The sequence below is a fragment of the Columba livia genome, chromosome 2, assembly GCF_036013475.1.
Source record: "Columba livia isolate bColLiv1 breed racing homer chromosome 2, bColLiv1.pat.W.v2, whole genome shotgun sequence".
Classification (NCBI taxonomy): Eukaryota; Metazoa; Chordata; class Aves; order Columbiformes; family Columbidae; genus Columba; species Columba livia.
Window position 1 is genome coordinate 121,518,191 of NC_088603.1, and position 18,549 is coordinate 121,536,739.

Consider the following 18,549-nt stretch of genomic DNA (forward strand, 5'->3'; position numbering starts at 1 on the left):
ACTAGATTGTAAAGATTTGATTATATTTTTAAACCACTGAGAATGTGGATGCAGTTAAAATTTATTTGTTGCTAGATAGCTGATGACTGTCTGTCAAGATTCTGTTAGGCTAATTTGGTTTTTATTAAACAACCACAGTTATACTGGTGTGACTTTGGAAGAGGTTGAAGTGCTGTTGACATTCTAGCTTTTACAAATCATTCTGTTTTGTCTGAAATGAAGAACCTGATTTTTTACTTCATCAGGCAACCACATAAAGTTTATTCCTGAAGTGCCTCACCACTAGCCTGGATATTTATTAATAAAACTAGACTTGGGGAATTGTTGACATATTCTGATTTTCAGTCCTACAATATTCTCCACCATCTAGGATTTTAGCTGTTGTACATTTAATTTTGAGAGCAAAAAAGATAATGAGACATTAGTATTTGCTCATTAGACTCAATATTTACTAATCCTCTGTCTGCTTGCTGATATGAACTGATATAATTGTTTTGAATGTGACAGAGCACAAACATGTTCAGGGGTTTAGAGTGATACCGAGTTTAAATAAATGGATAATAAAACTGACTAATGAATAATTAAGATGCAAGTGGATTATGTGAGAAACTCCTTTGAATATATCTCAGACTTTGCCTATATCCTAACAAAAATATGAATACTTTCATATGTGATCTTTCACTTACTCAAATTATGTGATCGATTTTTCTGTTCACAAAGGAATAAGCAAGTCCAAGGTGTGTGTGTGTAATAATGTAGGACCTTGTGAAGAACCTAGAGTTAATCTGAAATGTTATTAGAAGTTAATAATATTTAAGTCCTAAGAAACATCCAACTTGCCTAGCTACATCAGTTCAATTGTTGAATCCACATTTCATTTTTTGATTTCCTAGAGTACAGGTGATGAATACTGTCACTTCAAAATTGAGAAGAATTTGGAAACTGGATCTGTAAGTCTTGAATCAGTGCCAAACAAAGGCCTATATGTTGGTCTCCTGCCAGATGGCCAGACTAAGCCACTCATTAAGACGGGAGAGAAAAACATTTTTTTCTACCCACAGATCATCAAATGTATGTAATTACTTAATAATCTATAGATTTCTTTAGTGATTAGTGTTTCTGATGACAAATTCAAAGCCAAAGTGTAAAAGCAAGATTGACACAATTTTCTTTGTTGTGCTTCAGTAGTTTTAAAGGTGAAAAGTTTATTGTGCCCGCAATTAATGTCTCCTACGTAGTTTTTTTTTTTTTTTTATGTCTTTCTTTTTATAACAATAAATGATGGAGAAGAAATCTATTTTTTTTTTTTTTTACTGAGCAAACAAACTTCCAAGCATAAGAATCAAAAAAGGTGACAAGTCAGAAATGGAGTTGACTTCCTAGGTCTACTCCCCATTCTGGCCACAGATTATGGAAGCCTGGGAGATGTTTCCTTGCTGACAGCTATACCCCGGTCTTTCCTGATTTTATAGGGAAAATAGTAGACTTTAGAGAGGGCCTGCTTAACAGTGTTCAGTTTCTTTTGTAATGGTGTGAAATACATTGTACTTCCCCCACTAGTATATTGATTATGTGATTCTTGTGTCCCATAGTCAGGTTTGAGAGCTATTGCAGCCAGAGAACTCCCTCACTAGAGACCTGATCTGTCAGCTAGCCAGGACTCAGAAACTAGCTCTCAGCACACTCTGGATCACTGTCACTGGACTGTCTACTTGTGTCTTCCCCTTCAGGAGAAAGTAGTTTTTAATTTGGTGAGCAATTGACTACCAAACATAGATAGCTGACTTGGATTATAATGCAGAACACAGCGGAATCGCAGTACTCGTATTCTTATCCAGTGGAAATAGTCAAAGAGGTCAAGAAATGAAATATCTCATGAAAATGTTAAACTGGCCATCAGTTCAAAATTGAGAATTTGGTCAGATTTTTGCCAGACAGAAGCAGAGCAGGGTCATCTCGAATGCTTTGACCAGCAAAGGGAAAATATCAAAATGTACAGCCAGTCTTATTATTAATCACTCTATATATATTGTGAGTGAGACATACAGAAGCATTATGAATATCACTGTAAGGATATCCCTACCATTCAGTCCCTACTTGCTATAAGGTGACAAGAATATTTCAGTTACTGAGTCCTTGTAGAAATGAGGAAAGTATTTTTCTTTGCTACTTTTTGGAAGATCAGGATTTTCAATGGAAATTCTCAACCAAGCAGATCTTACTTATGCCATCAAAATAAAGCTAAATGTTACTTCATTACAGGCTTGGATTCTCCTGAATTCTGTTCACTAAAGAGAAGATAAAAGGAACTGATATTTTCTATGACAGCAACAAAGACTGTCTGTTTGTCACTTCATATTATCAGTAATGATCTCTAGAAGTTTACATTTCAGCATTCCCATTCTTCAGAAAGAAAACTTCAGGGGGGTGGAGAAACTTATCTTGGGGAAAACTGCATTTTAACAAGTAATTTTATTCAAACATCAAGGTTAAATTGCTAGTCAGATTTTCAAAGCGATAAACAGGCTTTTCTTGGTATGCTAACAATAAAATCTAATAGCTAGTGGCTGTGCAATACATAAAGATTTTGGTGTCCACTGCATTCATTGTAAGATCTGTGATTAGTGTTTGTCACTGAACATATCTGAAGCTTCCAAACAAGAAAAAACAATTGATTTGTAGCTAGTGACAGAATGTACATTTTGTTGTTTTAGTTGGCTGGGAAAAGCCTATGGGAACATCTGCAGCACCCAATCGAAAGAAGAAAGACTTCAAAGAATTTCAGTTCCAACCAGCAAAATCCCAGAAGCCAATATCTCAAAGTTTTGCATCTTTTCCACCCTCAAGTAAGCAACAGTTTACAAACTAGCTGTGATACAGTGTTATGTTATGTCTACCCTCCATGCACATTTGTAATGACTTACCTCAGGAAAGACAATGAATAGCTTTTCTAGACTATAGATTTATACATAAATGCAACAAAAAATGTTGCATACATGCAACAAAAAATGTATTACTTTTTACTGGTTTTTTAAAAGGGCATTGAAATATGGTTTATTGATAAGGCAACAATTAGCTTGCAACTAGCATGATAGCTTTATACCTATATTGAGGCAGGTAGGAATAGATAAACAATGTTTTAATGTTGCTTCCGGAGTGACAGTTTACCAGATATGTTTTACTAGAATAAACAAGCACTTTCTTTAACTACAGAAGTTGCATAAATGATCTCAGATAATGATTTCCCCAATTCAAAAATTTTACAGGAATATTCAGCATCCTAGTAACCAAAGAAGGTGTGACTAAGAAAGTAAACAAAACAGGGAATGATACATCTCTTGTGGAGTGGGGATAACTATGTTTGCTTTTTATTTCAATCTACCCAAGGCTTCTGTCTGCACCACCTGAATTGTGTTGTGTCGCCACAAAAAGTAGATCAGATCAAGGGAAACTGCTGAGGTCTACACAGGACATTGAGGCACATTCACGTGGTGGAAAAATATCTGTTACCTTTAGTGATCTTTAGAGACAAGATTATATTAACACTTCCACTATGGGAGACATGCTTATTTGGCTAAAGGTGGTCCCAAAGGCATTAACGTAGTAACTGGGGTGGATTGGTTTTGAATTTGATCCTTGGACTGCTATTTTAAAGTGTACATAAAAAGTCTGGCAATATGAACAAGACATCAAATATGGGATACTCGTTCACAGGGTATGATGTGAGGTATCAAGAAGGATCTCCTGGCTGGAAGGCTTCCCAGTAGAAAAGGACCTGGGGGTGATGGTCAACAGCTGGATGAATATGAGCCAGCAGTGTGCCCAGAGGGCCAAAAAGGCCAACAGCATCCTGGCTTTTGTCAGAGCTAGTGTGGCCAGCAGGATTAGGGAAGTGATCACCCTGTACTCGGCACTGGGGAGGCCCCACCTTGGGTACTGTGTTCAGTTTTGGGCCCCTCACTACAAGAAAGGCATCGACGTGCTAGAGAGAGTTCAGAGAAGGTCAATGAAGCTGTTGAAGGGTGTAGAGCACAAGTCTTATAAGAAGGGAACTGAAGGAAGTGGGGCTGTTTAGCCTGGAGAAAAGGAGGCTGAGGGAAGACCTTATCACTGTCTACAACTACCTGAAAGGAGGTTGTAGCATAGAGGGTGTTGGTCTCTTCTCCCAAGTAACATGTGATAGGACAAGATGAAATGGCCTCATGTTGCACTGGGGAGGTTTTGATTAGATATTAGGGGAAAAAAGTTCACAAAAAGGGTTGTCAGGCATTGGAACAGGCTACCCAGGAAAGTGGTTGAGTCACAATCCCTGCAGGTATTTAAAAGACATGTAGATGTGTCTCTTGAGGACATGGTTTAGAGGTAGACTTGGCAGTGCTGGGTAATGGTTGAACTTGACAATCTCAGAGATCTTTTCCAACAAAAATGATTCTATGATCCTATGAATTCAGTCGAGCCAGAGTATCCTGGTTGAATTCAAAGGATAAGTATGGATTATCATCAATTACTGTTAGTTGTTTCTGGCAAAGTTCCCATTCTTAGCTCAAAACACCCACTTTCTGTTTCTGTTTGACCAGAGTTCATGTTGTATCATAGTGTCACAAAGCCTTTCCAAAATCTTGTGGATTGTCAGCAACTGGTGAGACATTTGAAACCCATGGCAGCAATACACAAGCCATCAAACTTGTTTTCAAAGAAGATGGTTGATTTTAAGGTTGGATACAAAGGATCCTTTTATAAAAGCAATATCTGCCATGAAATTGGTTACAGAGAGTCTATAGCACTTTGTAAGAAGTATTTCTGACCTTCAGAAATGTGGCTCTACTTATGCAAAATGAATAGAAATATCAAAGTTAGTTACTCTGCCCTTCGAAGAAAATGCTCATTTTTAGTAAGATGTTTTCACTTAGGATACTGTAAAGGTAACTGACTTTTGACATATAGAGGTGAGCCTTAATTTTCAAACTGATATTCATTAAATACTCATTTTCTTTTTTCACTCTGAGTTAATGTTAGAAAAAGGCTGATGTTTGTATTGAGTGCACAACCCAGCAGTACACATAACATCCAAACTCAGAGCAGATTAATCCTTAGACTGACCGGGCCATCTTTTTTATGTCTGTGTCTGCTAACCAGTAGCTGTGTTTTGGTTGTTGTTTTCAGAAATAATAATTGATTTAGGATTAATTAAATGAAAAATTGTACTACAATAGTTGAGGCTTCTCCTGTTACAGTGTGAGTTCTCTGTTCCTCAAGAAAGCCCTTCCACTGTACCAAGGATAACATCAGGTTCCAGCTTCCATTGAACAACTCACAGGATGGAGAAATTAGAGTAACTGTTAGAGATAAGTCAGCTGAAAGCCACCACATCATAGACTTAAGAAAGATGAAAATGTGCTACCCAAACCAGAAGGGAAAAAAAATACATATGTGGTTAGAGGATCACAAAGTCTGGGGGTAAAGGACATGAAACAGAAGACACTAAAAACTCAAACCAAAAACTGTGGGTTTTTTATAAAGCCCTTTTTACTCTTCCATTACGCATTGCAAAAGCAAGCCAAAATCAAGAATCCTGCTGAAAATATAGACTTGTGTCATATTATGCATTAACTAGTGAGCATGGAAGAATCTCATGGTATTTCCCAAGTGATTGCTGGGGATTTTGTCTTTGTTTGCTCCTTGTGTTTGTCAAATCATGTTTAAACTTCAATGGTGAAAAGATGCCTGTGTGTGCCAGTGAAAGCAAGGGAAGAGATGTCATGAACTTCCATGACACAAACACAGTCTGTGATGTTGAGAACAGCTTTGTGGTTTGGTATTAGCAAGTTGCATCTCTGATAAATTATTTCTATACCCTCCAAATTCCTTTTCTCTATGCCTGGTATAATGTTAGTTACTTTTAATTTTTAATATATTTTACTTACAAGGGAAAATAACATACAAATAAAACATAATCTCATTTCCATTTGGTTTACAAAAAGATGTAATAAAAATTCATCAACTTTATTGTCCAAGCTTCTGCTCTAGAGATTAGTTTTTCTGATGGTTCACTCAATCATATGATCTTCTGGGACAAGATAATTTTGTTTTTGCTTTAGATTTAGGATAAGTAAATAAAAAATAAAGTTACATTTATGAAACTGTGTGAAGGATTGTGACTTCATCACTCTCACGCAGGCCTATCAGAATGAATTTTTTCTCAACAGATTTACAGATGGTGTCATGAAGTTGAAACTCTCATGACTAATGCAGAGTAACCATCAAATCCTCTTTTCAGACTGGAATATTTTTAGCCTGTAACAAATTAATGCCACTCATTTCCATTTGTAAGAAGAGCCAGTGAATTGTGAGGGAAAAAGCGTTCTAAGCCTGTGAATTGTTTGTACATTATAATTGTTTTCAAGAGGTAATAGTTTGAGGTTGCAGTAGCTTGCTTTGGGTAGCAATAACCTGAGTACAGAATTCTTGTGCTAAGCATACAGAGCAGCCTGGATTCCTTCTGCTTCTTGAATACCGCTGCATTTCATTAAAATTTTCATCTCTTTGCCATAAGAAAGATGTGGTTTTAGATTGCTGGAAGGAACTCTAACGTTCAGAATTACAGGTGAGAAGATGGGTAAATACAGTTACAGAAAGTTACACAGTGAAGGTCTCAGAAATATTTATTATACCAAAGCAAGTACTTTACTATAGTTGTCTTCTTTCAGCCACAGAAAGACAAGTGTCTTTAACTTTTTATTCAGGTAAACATAAAATGTGTGCCTTTTGCTTTATTTTTAGTATGTGGATTTTCTTTTTTCTTTCAGAATAACTTGCTCTCAGTCATGATGAAGAATATAATAAAACCAGCAATTATTATGACACTACTGACTATTTCTAAATTACTATAACCATTCAGAAGGCATACCACTGCTGTTAGAAGCATTGGTGTAGAAGTCATACTACTACTGTTCCAAATTTCTTAAAAATTGATTAACCAAATGTTACAGTCTTTGTCAGGGCTGACATTTCCCCTGACTCCAGATGTTAGTCCTTATTTATGATATAACTTTCTACTGTATCCTAATTCCTTTGCAATTCCTTGTGCAATTATTTCACTTCAGTTAAGAGTTCAATACTAGTGGATTATAATTCAGGTTCAGTGCTTTAGTTTCCGTGTTAATTTAACCTATAGGACAACCTGATGATCCATGCAACTATATAATTCCTTTTGAGTACGACTTTTAAGAAAGAAACATTTATTTAATAATGTGACATTTAAGGAAATGTAAAGGGAAGATCAGGATCATGTCTCAGTATTGGATCAATCCTGCTTCACTTATCGAATTTACTTCACTGATGTTTCAGCAGGATGTGGAATGGGTTGCTTACAAGTTTTGATTAAAATGCAAGTCTCCCAGATTCAAAACTGCTTTTCACTTTGCCTTCAAACTTGTGTGTTAATGCTAGCAACAAAGCACAGATAAATTTTTCAAATTTCTGTCACAGGTTTTGCTTTATCTTGTTTACTACTTGTACTGGACTTGACTAGGACCAACTTAATTTTCTTTGTAGTTATCTGTCTGGTGCTGCGTTTTAGCCTGGTGACCAAAGCAGTGTTGACAACACACCAACATTTCAGCTGTTCCTTGAACAGCACTGAGTCAATCTCTGTTTCTCACTCTGCACTCCCAGTGAGTAGGCAAGAGGCTGGGAGAGGACACAGCTGGGACAGCTGACCCCAACTGACCAAAGCGATACTCCATACCATAGGCTGTCATGCTCAGCAATAAAGCTATAGAGGAGTTTTTTCAATGCAGTTGTTACTCAGGTGTCATTTTGCTTGTGGTGAGTGATTGCTCTTGCATCACTTGTTTTTATTTTTTTTTTTCCTTTGCAATAAAGACAGTTTAATAAGTGAAGGGAAAACTCCATCCCAGAGAAACTCAGTACAGCATTTTAATCAAGTAAATAGAAAAGCAAAGGGCTCTGATAGCAAGGTATGTAGTGCAGCAGGAACATACATGGTGATGCATTGGGAATTCTTCAACAAATCTGTATCAGTGGCTATTTATGAATTCTGCAAAACTGTAAGTGAATTCCATTATGTGCTTGTAGTCTCTGGCCTCCGAAAGCTTGGTCCATAGAAAACTACTTAATGGATGAAGAATGAGCTGGAGGATACAAATGAAAATTAATCTGCAGCACAGATTATATTCATTATGGTTAGCAAATTAAAAGTCTCTTTGCAGTCGCATGAAAAGGCCTCATGAAGAGCAGCTTGAGAGCCCCTGCAGGACATGGTATATAGGCAATGTGTTGGTTCATCTTTTCAGATTTAGGGTTCATATTTGCCTCTTGTACCAGAACAAATTATAAATTCCCGGGGCAAGGACTCCCTGTTTTGTAGAGGATTTCATGGTCAGTGGTCCCATTATTGAGGAGTTGTGTTCCAGACGTCTGATGTTTATAAATTCCACTTTGACTGGAATACTCACAACTAAATTCTTTCATCCCAAGAGTGTGTATTTTTTCATATCTCATGTACAGAGGTGCCATTTGACATCTTTGCCCATATATATTTCTGTTTAGGGTAGATAAAAGATCACTAGGTGCTATTCTGAAATGAAATGTATGTTTTCCAAAATTATATTTGCTCAGCCATTAAAGCTGTGAAATTTATTCATAAAGTGGTACTGTGCTGCAGTTGCCTCTTTCATGCAGAACCTGCCTTAGCCCAAATGCTGGTACCGTATGTGTAAGTATGGTTGGATAAAGATACATTGTATTCCTTTTTGAGTATTTTACAGTATTTAGTTAATATTTAACTTAAAGAAAGTTAATTTCCTGAATGATTTTTTTCATTTGAAATGAAAATTTTCTCTATTGTCAGACGTGGTTCTGCTAATGATGTCTGAACACAAGGCATTAGAGGAATATTTACAAGTAATTATACTAATTTCTAAATGTCACTTTAAGGAACTAGAAGTGTTGATTTAATGCACATAGTTCTGCATCATAGCATCCTTACTCTGCACCAGAATATGTATAAAGAATAACATGATGATACCACATGTGAAAGATATTTGTTCTTTTCCAGTTGACTCTTATAGCTCAAATAATCTGTACATTTTGGTCTAGACAAGAAACATAAATCAATATTTTCTGACTCTCACTTGCTGTGAAAAATACAATCCCCTCTCTGTTATGGTCTCCTTATGTGCTGAAGTTACAACAGCGACTGGCAGTTTCATGTCGATTTTCATCTCCCACTAATGTTCTGTATTTCACAGAGGAAATGAGAAATCCCCAAGGTGGCAAGTGTCCCCTTCCTCCAGATGATGAATGGAAAGTGTTAATGCTGACAGGAAATGCAGGAACTGAAGCAAATGTCATTCTCTGGATATATGGAGACAAAGGAGTAGCTGGACCAATAACTCTTGGCAAGGACAACAGAAAGCAGCTGTTTCTTCCTAGGCAGGAGAACGAATTTCAGGTGGCTAATGAAGGCTAAAAACATAATTTAAGGTGTACCTTTTCAAAGATTATTCTGTCTTGTGAAAAGAAAAAAATGTTTTTCTCCCATGTTTACAGCATACAATAAATCTCTATCTAATCTCTATGAATTCTGCATTAAATCAGCTTGATGCCTATAGTTAGCAACAGAGGAAATGCTCTTTCTTTTAACCCCCTCTCCCTCCTACAGTAGTCCAAATGGGACAGCTGCAGGAGTAAATTGATTTCTTTAAGGTAATTGATTTGAAATTAGCTTTAAAAACTATCCACTCCTAAATAAACCATGCCTGATCTAAGACTTGTATATCATTTAGGGATCTTTAGTAATGAAATCTTCATGCATACATTTTTCAAAGCATCCTATAAAATGTGTAGTGTGGAACTGGTTCAGTTACGGAAGGAAACCCTTTTTTTCAGCTCTCATATTAGAAATAGCTGAAGTTCCAGAAAATTTACCGATGAAATTACTAAGAATTCAATAAAACCTGCATGTTATCCTGTCACGAAAACACAGAGTTCTGCTAATACTTAATACCCCACCTCTATTGTAATAAGCCAATTACATCTAGGTAGTCTGAGAGGAAATAACCAAAGGGGCTAAAACTTCTGTTTTGCTTAATTTTTTTCTGCCTGAGACACATGTAACACACCTCTGGCTTCAGCTAACTGAAGAAGCAGGTATGTTTTTCACATTTTGTGCACATTTATTTTCTGCACTTATCGACTCTTCTAATACAATCTTGGCACAAATCAAGATTGTTACTGTCAACAATATTAATAATAATACTGTCTATGAAAAGGGCAGAGACAGGAAGATAACCAACTCTAATGTCCATTTTCTGAGCACGTAGACTATATTCCACAGGGAATCCTGTTCTCCTAATTAGTGAATAATTTATAAGTAACATGGGGTAATGGCAGCTTTGCAATGTTAATCCATACATTCTAAAGAGATGGACCAATTTTTTTTATTTTTTTTCTCTAAAATAGATATTGCCCATTATGGCTGTGCACTGTGGATATTGATCTTGTGAGAGAGCAGAATCTTTCAGCACCTGGGGCTACTACTGTGATTCTTTATATCACGCTGACACTACTGCTTTCAGGCATGAAACAGCAAATGTCACCGAAGTGCTTTTCACTCTTTAGTCCGCGGTAGATAAATCCACAAAGAAAGACTATGACTAAAAGCCCTTTCTTCTTTTTTTTTTTCCTCTTTAAACTTTATTCTGTACTTGTTTAGTGGGATAAGTCTTCAAATGAGGGTAGGAATGTAAGACTTGAAAACATTACATCTTCTTTTTACCATTAATATCTTTCAGCTTGGTTTTTTTCACTGATATGTTCTAGAGCAGAATATACCAGGTTTTATTTTTTAAAGCAATCAACTTAATCATAGCTCTGGCCAGGAGTTCTAGAAAGAAGTCTGCTTCGGAAAGCCTGTAATAATCAGATAACTAGGAATCAGTTTTCTTTAACCTTTAGTTTTATCAGCAGTATGCCCAACTATTAGAAATTCAAGTAGAACTATCTTGAGAAATGAGCACCATTCATATGTGGCCTTCCTTCTCTTGCCTTACTTATGTGAGTAGTCATTGCCTGTTTAATCCTTTCTAAGACTATGCACAAGAAAAATCAAGAAGCATACCAGAGTGTTTTTCTGGAAGATCTCTTCTTGTTTTAGGCAGAAGTAACTCTTTGTATTCTGACGAAGTTCAGTAAAAATTCAGTACATTTATGTTTTGAATTAATAATTAATATTATTAAATTAATAATTGAATTTTTCTTAAAACCAAAAGGCTAAAAAGGGCTTTATTAGAATAAACAGGCACCTCAACAGCACTGTATGTTCAGTGATCACCAGGTCTGTGAATTCGAAGACAGTAAATCATATTACTTGACAAGTGGGTTAGTTTGTTTGTGATATGTAGGAAATGATAACAGTTGTTTTTTTTCAGTCAAGCTATATAAACACCCTTAATTTACTACTACTTTAATTCCAAAGTCTCCAGGTTACCGCTAATAAGACAACTTATAGAGAGAGTTACTATGCAGCATAAGCAAGAATATTGGAATCTGGCTTCAGAGAACAAAGCTATTTTCTTAAGCTGATGGAAGACAGGAACCATATTGTCACATCAGTGCTGCAAGCCTGGAGTTAACATTTATTTCATTAATAAAATTCAGGTTGATGTAGCAATGATACCAATATAAATACAGGTGTGAATTCCACAGATTCTTTCTCAAACAACCCTTGTGATTTACTGAGTGCATTTCAATGACAGGAAAATCAAGGATAAAAGTTGTTTGCTTCTAGAAATCTTTGACTAAAGCATGGTAACACTGACTAAAGCATAAACGTTTATTATACAAAAGCACAAAGAGACACTGAGCTAATTCTGACATGTCATGTTGCTGTGCTGCATTATGAAAGATTTGTGACCTGTGATTTAGTGGATTGCATTTTGTGTTTCTCATTTCTCTCATGAATGGCCCTTGCAAACTTTTTTTTTCTTTTTTTCTCCTCAAACTTTGAAGAGTTCAAATATCTGTCAAATCATTTCGCTGGCAAGCACTGTGATTTCACTAGGCTATAATCTGGTCAAGCTGGGGCTCAGACAGAAGTTCATGTAGACAAAAGAGAAGCAGTCTCTTCTCTGGATCCTATAATTCAAAATCTGCAGATAAAATTTTGTGCACTGTTTCGGAACACTCAGGTACTACAATGTTTCAGAGAAATCTGAAACCAATTGCAAAGATAAACATGCAGTTCAATGTATCTTTTTTTTTTAATCATGTAATGTAGCTATATTTTTTCCAGAAACATAGCCCAAATTGAATGAATGGCAAAATGTTGAAATACAGGGCAAATGAGGTTTACGCATAAATGAGAACTGGATTTTTCAGTTAATTCACATGTGATGATTGAAAATACAGGAAGGGAAATTCATAAGCCTGTGCTTGCCATTAGGATGCTTCTTCCTCTCTATGTGTGGGAGAGTGACTGAAATGGCTTTTAATCTTTATTTGGATTTAGTGTTAGTTTGCAAGTCATGGCCTTAATTAATCAGCATGCAGCCACTACCACACAAGTTTAAAGTGTACATTATATGTATCTTTGCATTTGATTATATGTTGTATTGGTCTGGCTTTATTCAGGTTAAAATAAAACACATTGGAAATATCTACAAGATAAGACTTGAACTCAGTGGATTACTTAATGAACAATCAGAGTGGAACTTACAAAAGGTGAGATTTATTATGGTGACGTTTTCCTGCTTTATTAATTTTTATATGAATGAAAAGCCCATCTTTTAATGAAGCCATAGTTTCATGAATCACAAAACGCCGATTGTGATACATTCTTATTACTTATCTTCTTAGGTTTCTTTATACATAAGCACTGACACAGTCCATGTCCTGAGAGCTGGAAGTATGTAGCATTATTTTGCAAGTATTCTTAATTCATGTAGTTTGTACATGACACTTTTAGTGTATTGATAGGTTCTACAAACTTTTGCTTTCTGAAACCTCACCTGTACTCTTCAGTGTGTTAGGGAGATTCTAGCTGTAAATTCCAGCTGTGAAAAAAATGAAAATGATGAAGTAACAGTTATTCCATGACAACTACATGTGAAGAATGAACAAAGTTTGCTTAAGAGTAGGCTCGTTCTAATTGATCCAAACATAAGCTGCCCAGGGAAGTGGTGAAGTCACCATCACTGAAAGTGTTTAAAACACGTTTAGATGAAGTTCTTAGGGACATGGTTTAGTGCCAGAGTTAGGTTATGGCTAGACTTGATAATCCTGAGGGTCTCTTCCAACCAAAATGATTCCATGATTCTTTGTTTCTGTAGCTCACAATTATGATCATTTTCAGGGAAAATGAAACCGCTGGGGTTTTTTTTCAGTTTGGTGAATTATTCTTTTCTCCTTCTGTTTTAACTCATTTTTTTTCATGATATTTAGGGATGTTCACCAGATTAAATTCATGCTAACACTAACCCCCATGTAAGGTATATTTCAGTATTGCACAGAAGCATTCGTGTTATGTTTCTTATTTTGAGTCTGTAAAAGACACAAGCTTATCCTTTGGCCTTTAATTCATCTTAAAAAGCCTTGTTTAGACAAGCAGAATTACACAGCAATAACACATTTTGACATTAACCCAAAGGCCTTAACAGTGACTGTACCAAAACTGAATGTAAGTATAAATGTTTCAGCTGCTCAAATGGTTGCACGAATCTTACTATCCATTTGGTAGTTACAAAATATTTCCACATCATTATGGCTCAAATTTCATAGTGTAACCTTGTGATTTAAAATATTTCTTTCACAGAAAGAAATAAATCAGGTCAAAAGCTGTGTTTTTCTGACAAAGCAGTTAATATTTGCAATTGTTATGAATCAGCAGGGGGAGCTCTGCCAATAAACATTTGTGTTTCAGAATCACTGCTGCAAAAGTATTTCTTGTTAGAATAAATACATGTTTTGGTGTTAAATGTTCGTTTTACTTAAAATAATAGTTTATTGGAAAAGTGAGATAAAGGAATATGTTGTCCTGATTTCCTAAGGGTTAGAATTTGAATGTGGATACTTATTTTCATAATTTTATTTTCAAGGCTTATGCATGCTATATACACATTCAAAACATGACCGTAGAAAGACAGTTGTTTGGTGTTGATTTCCTTTTCCTAGTGAATGCCTATGGAAAAAAGTTGTAGTAAGCATTGCTATAATTCAAGACTAGGAAAAACTGCTCCCGTAAGAGAGATGAAAGACTGCTTTAGTTATAGGAAGCAAGTAAGACAGATATCATATGGTACAGTGGCAAATAACTTGAGAATTTTAATTCTAACTATCTTCAGAGAAATAGAGGGTGCTGGTATTCAGATTGTCTTTTGTTCTGCTGTCGTAGAGCCAAATATAATACAAACTGATGTAATATTTCAACATATCCACTCCTTGCCAAAGTTCAGAAGGATATAGATGAGTTTCATCTTGTTTTCATTTTAATATAAAAATTTGTCTCTCTTTCCACATCTTTCAAAAGCTCAGTCTCATCTAACCTTACTTATCAGGAAGTTTTCGGTCTCCAGTACTCCAGACAGTGTTACATAGAGGTGGTTCACTGACAGATTTCAGAAATGTCAATTACAGATTTGTTTCTTCCAAGAATAAGATAATTTTAAAGTTCAAGATATATTCAAAGAAGAGAGGCTGGCAATTTCAGCTGCAATACCACTGGTGTGAAAAAAATCTCTAGTGAGAAGTCAAGTTGCAAAGTAGTGGCCAAAATAATAATGTTTTCACACTGCAATTTTGCATGCAATATTTACTAATCATGTTATTGTCTTCTGTGAGAGAAGAAAAGCTATACAAAATAAGTTTTGCTATTGAGAAGTAAAGCACTGGAAAGTGAAGAAAGTCCTGAATCATAGTTGAAATTTCTTCTTCCCTAGGTGACACTGCAACATATAAAGAGCAAGAAAACACTGAATTTTCCAGCAAACACAAGGCTGTCAAGGAATCGTGATGGTAGAGACTTTGTCTGTGAACTTCCAGTAGTGGAAGCTGGAAAACCAATCTATCCAAGTATGTGTGTGCTTCACAGTAGCACAGTTACGTATATACTGGTTGCCTGTTTTTCAGTAGTAATGGCAGCTGAGTTATATTCCATTTGCTGTACATTCATAAATGTGGCCTTAGCATTCTTAAATACATGTAGTTTTACTGATTTCTGGAGAATATATTCCAGCCAGGTAGTTGCAAATCGAACTTGATGGCATTGCTTCCATTAATCTAGAATAGTGAGTAAAATTAATTGTGATTGTATATAACTTGTATTTTCTTCTTTTGTTTATTTTTGGAAGTTGTTTTATACCACGTTTATGTCTACACTGGTGACTTGGAACAAGCTGATACAGATTCTGCAGTTTTTCTGTGTATCTATGGAGAAAAAGGAGATTCTGGTCTAAGACTTCTGCATAAATCTGGTTCACCAGAGACATTTCAGAAAGGAACGGTAAGTCTGAAAAACAATTTGCTTAGCCATATAAATAAAACTAAATCACTTTTACTGGTTTTAACAGGTTCCTCATAGAAAAGATCACAGAGGTTTAGCAAAATATTTTTTTAAGAACTAAAGAAAATAATTTTCTACTGATCCAGGAATGAGTAGAATGAGTGAAAACACAGACAAATAAAGTGATTTGAAAAACATCCCCCAGGATGATGAGAAAAGCTGCCTATGAATTTAAAACCTATTCTGTTGAAGTGTAGGGAGTTCCAGCTGGCTCAAAATATGTGCACAAAAATTGTTACATGATTTCAGATCTTAGTAGGACTGTTTGTTACGTATTTCTTTTAATGGGTAGTAGTACAGTATTGTGATTAATATTTAAAGTACTCTTCTTTCAATAACTCCTATCTCCTCCATAAGTACCTTGTCCTGATTTTCTGCAGTTGAATTTCAGGAACTGCTAAATCTAATCTCAGCCTTCTTATGATCTTGCATTAAGCTTGTTTCTCCCTTTGTGAGCTATTGAGAATTAACACTTATATGCCTAACAAATGGTACCAAGCTGTTAGTGGAATGTGTAATTAGAAAATAAAGAGCAGTATCTGAAATATGAAGCATAACAATAACCTATAGGTAAACAGATATATCTATACTATCTTAAAATATAATACCATTACTCATGTATTAGGTATAAAGTTCTATTCCAATTGAAATTCAGGATTTAAGTGGGATTTTCTGGGGGGATTATTCTAGCCAGACTGATGGTAAATTGAGTGTATTATTTATACAGGGGCTAAGGGAGGTGGTTCAAAGTGCACTTTGTTATGGAAATGGGTGAACGACACAGTGCCAGAGCAGGGCCTGGGATATATTGTTTTATGACAGAAGCAGTTGAGTGCTGACTTGAACAGCTTGATTTTATCCCTGCCACAGATATTCTACGTGATGTCAGGCAAATCAATTAAAGTAAAGCTTCCTTGAGTGACCACTTTTTGTATGTGTCTGTTTTGCTGCCTAACCTGTTTAACATTTCTGAGCAACCATAGCTGTAACTGAGGTTCATTCAAAGACAATTCTTCTCTGGACATATTAAGCTCTTTGAAATGTTAAATATGCCAATAAACTAACCCCTCTGTTTCTTGGTTTAGCACCAAAACTACTTTGCATCTTCAACATCTTTTGATGGTAATCTCTGTGTTTTAACTGTGTAGGTAAAACAAATATACAGACAACCTTTTGAAAAATAGATTTCAGCATTTGCAGAAAACTGGGGTACGATTGAAAAAGTGCAGAAGTGAAGTCCCTGGGGAAATCAGTTCTGCTTCACTGAACTCTTTGTTTGGTTGCAGTAAATAATGCATAGAGTCATAAAAATAATGAAGATAAAAAGCAGCATTAAAAGGCTGCAGTCCTGTCTGTGCACAATTTGAGGCAGGGATCCTTCAGAGAGAATAGCTTGTGATCATATATTACGTGTACACAAGGGAGAAGTAAAGTTGCACAAGCAGTCTCAGTTCTGCCATTTGCCAAGGACTGAGAACTTTACAGATATGAATTTTCCAGTGTAGTTCTTTCCTTCATGTTCCTTTTACTGAGAAGTGTGATCTGGACCGTTACATTTAGAGAAAGTTATATGCTTTTTACTGTGACAGAAAATTGCCAACCTGAGCATTTCACCTGATCAGCTTCATGCTCCTATGAAAACAGTCTTAGCCAGCTGTAAGTACAAACCTAGATGCATAACAAGGGGCAAGTGGCATGCCAGATTTCAGTTTCTTCCAGCAGAATAAAATGTAAATAGAGATGAGACCGAACAGAGAAAAATATGAGAAAATTTGTATCAAAAAAGGCAGTAATAGCTTTAACTGGCTCTTACCACAAGAAGAATAATTGTAAATGGTGAGGTATTGAAACAATAGTGAAGGGTTGCATGCAGCATTTTGGATGATGGCTGAAAAAAGCAATTTATTTGGGATTATTACTGTAGTTGTGTTTTTGCATTTATTATGGTCCATAATCAAGAGATATTTAACTTTTCATATCCAGCTGCCTTAGTACAGCCCAGCTGTTATTAAAAGCAACAGGAATCTTTGTACATTGTGAGAGTTAATTAGGCTTTTGAAATACTTAAAACTTTCAGACTTAGTGGTGGCAAATTATGGAGTGATGTCTCTGTCTTCTAGGTCAAGGTTTTTGAAGTGGAAACTGTGTGTCTGGGAGAACTGCAGAAGGTGCTGTTGCGCTGTGAGGCTAATGCCAAGTCCCAGTATTGGTACTGTGATAAAGTCATTGTCAGAGAAGCTGAGACCAACTCAGAATACGTTTTCAATTGTGGAAGGTAGCTTTTACAAGAATATTCGTAAATATATATCACTAAGAGTATTATGCCAATTAATGTACTAAATATGAATTTTGCAGGAAAGAACAAATTTGAATGGTTTTGCGTTTCAGAAAATTCAGAAAATTGGTTGTTCCAGAACAGATTGCCTGAGTTAATGAGCTGTATGGCCCGTATCAAAGGTTAAATGCTTATATTGTGGCTGTGTTACTAGATTGTGCAGTGTAGCCTCATCATAAAAGGATTACTGCTATAAGAGTGACTGACTTATTCAAGAAGGAAGTATAAAACACACAAAACGATTCTAAGTTAAAGTGTGTTTCTAAATGGGAAAGACAACAGATTTGTCATCCAGAAGTAGCATTCAGTCTCTTCAGAAAAACGTGATTGCTAGAGACAAGAAAACAAGAGCATTTCATCCGACTTAAAAACTGGATAGTTTCTGAATATCCAGCAGGTCTCACTGGCTTTCAGTTATACAGTGTTCATTACAGACTGACACTTAAAAAGTCATTTAGGATTGCAGAAGACACCTGAGTGGTCAAGTTTTAGCAGAAGAGATATAAATCAATTACTAAAATTTTAGAGATAAAGACCCTTTGTTGTTACATGTATTCAGTATGCAAATAAGATGTGGATCATTCGGTTATATGGTAATATGGTGGGGGAAAAAAAATATTACTACCTGCTTTGT

At 35.8% G+C, this 18,549-nt stretch overlaps 1 protein-coding gene across 3 annotated transcripts in view; it reads left to right on the plus strand.

The window, feature by feature from the left end:
- The window catches only part of RP1 (RP1 axonemal microtubule associated), a 202,946-nt gene that overhangs the window by 65,510 nt on the left and 118,887 nt on the right, over positions 1–18,549 (plus strand). For all 3 annotated transcript variants that reach the window (XM_021292984.2, XM_065053559.1, XM_065053558.1), the window contains exons 16-22: positions 894–1,071; positions 2,715–2,846; positions 9,273–9,475; positions 12,655–12,744; positions 14,958–15,090; positions 15,369–15,520; positions 17,701–17,855. In XM_021292984.2, the coding sequence (XP_021148659.2) occupies positions 894–1,071; positions 2,715–2,846; positions 9,273–9,475; positions 12,655–12,744; positions 14,958–15,090; positions 15,369–15,520; positions 17,701–17,855 (1,043 nt within the window). The remainder of the gene's footprint in view (positions 1–893; positions 1,072–2,714; positions 2,847–9,272; positions 9,476–12,654; positions 12,745–14,957; positions 15,091–15,368; positions 15,521–17,700; positions 17,856–18,549) is intronic.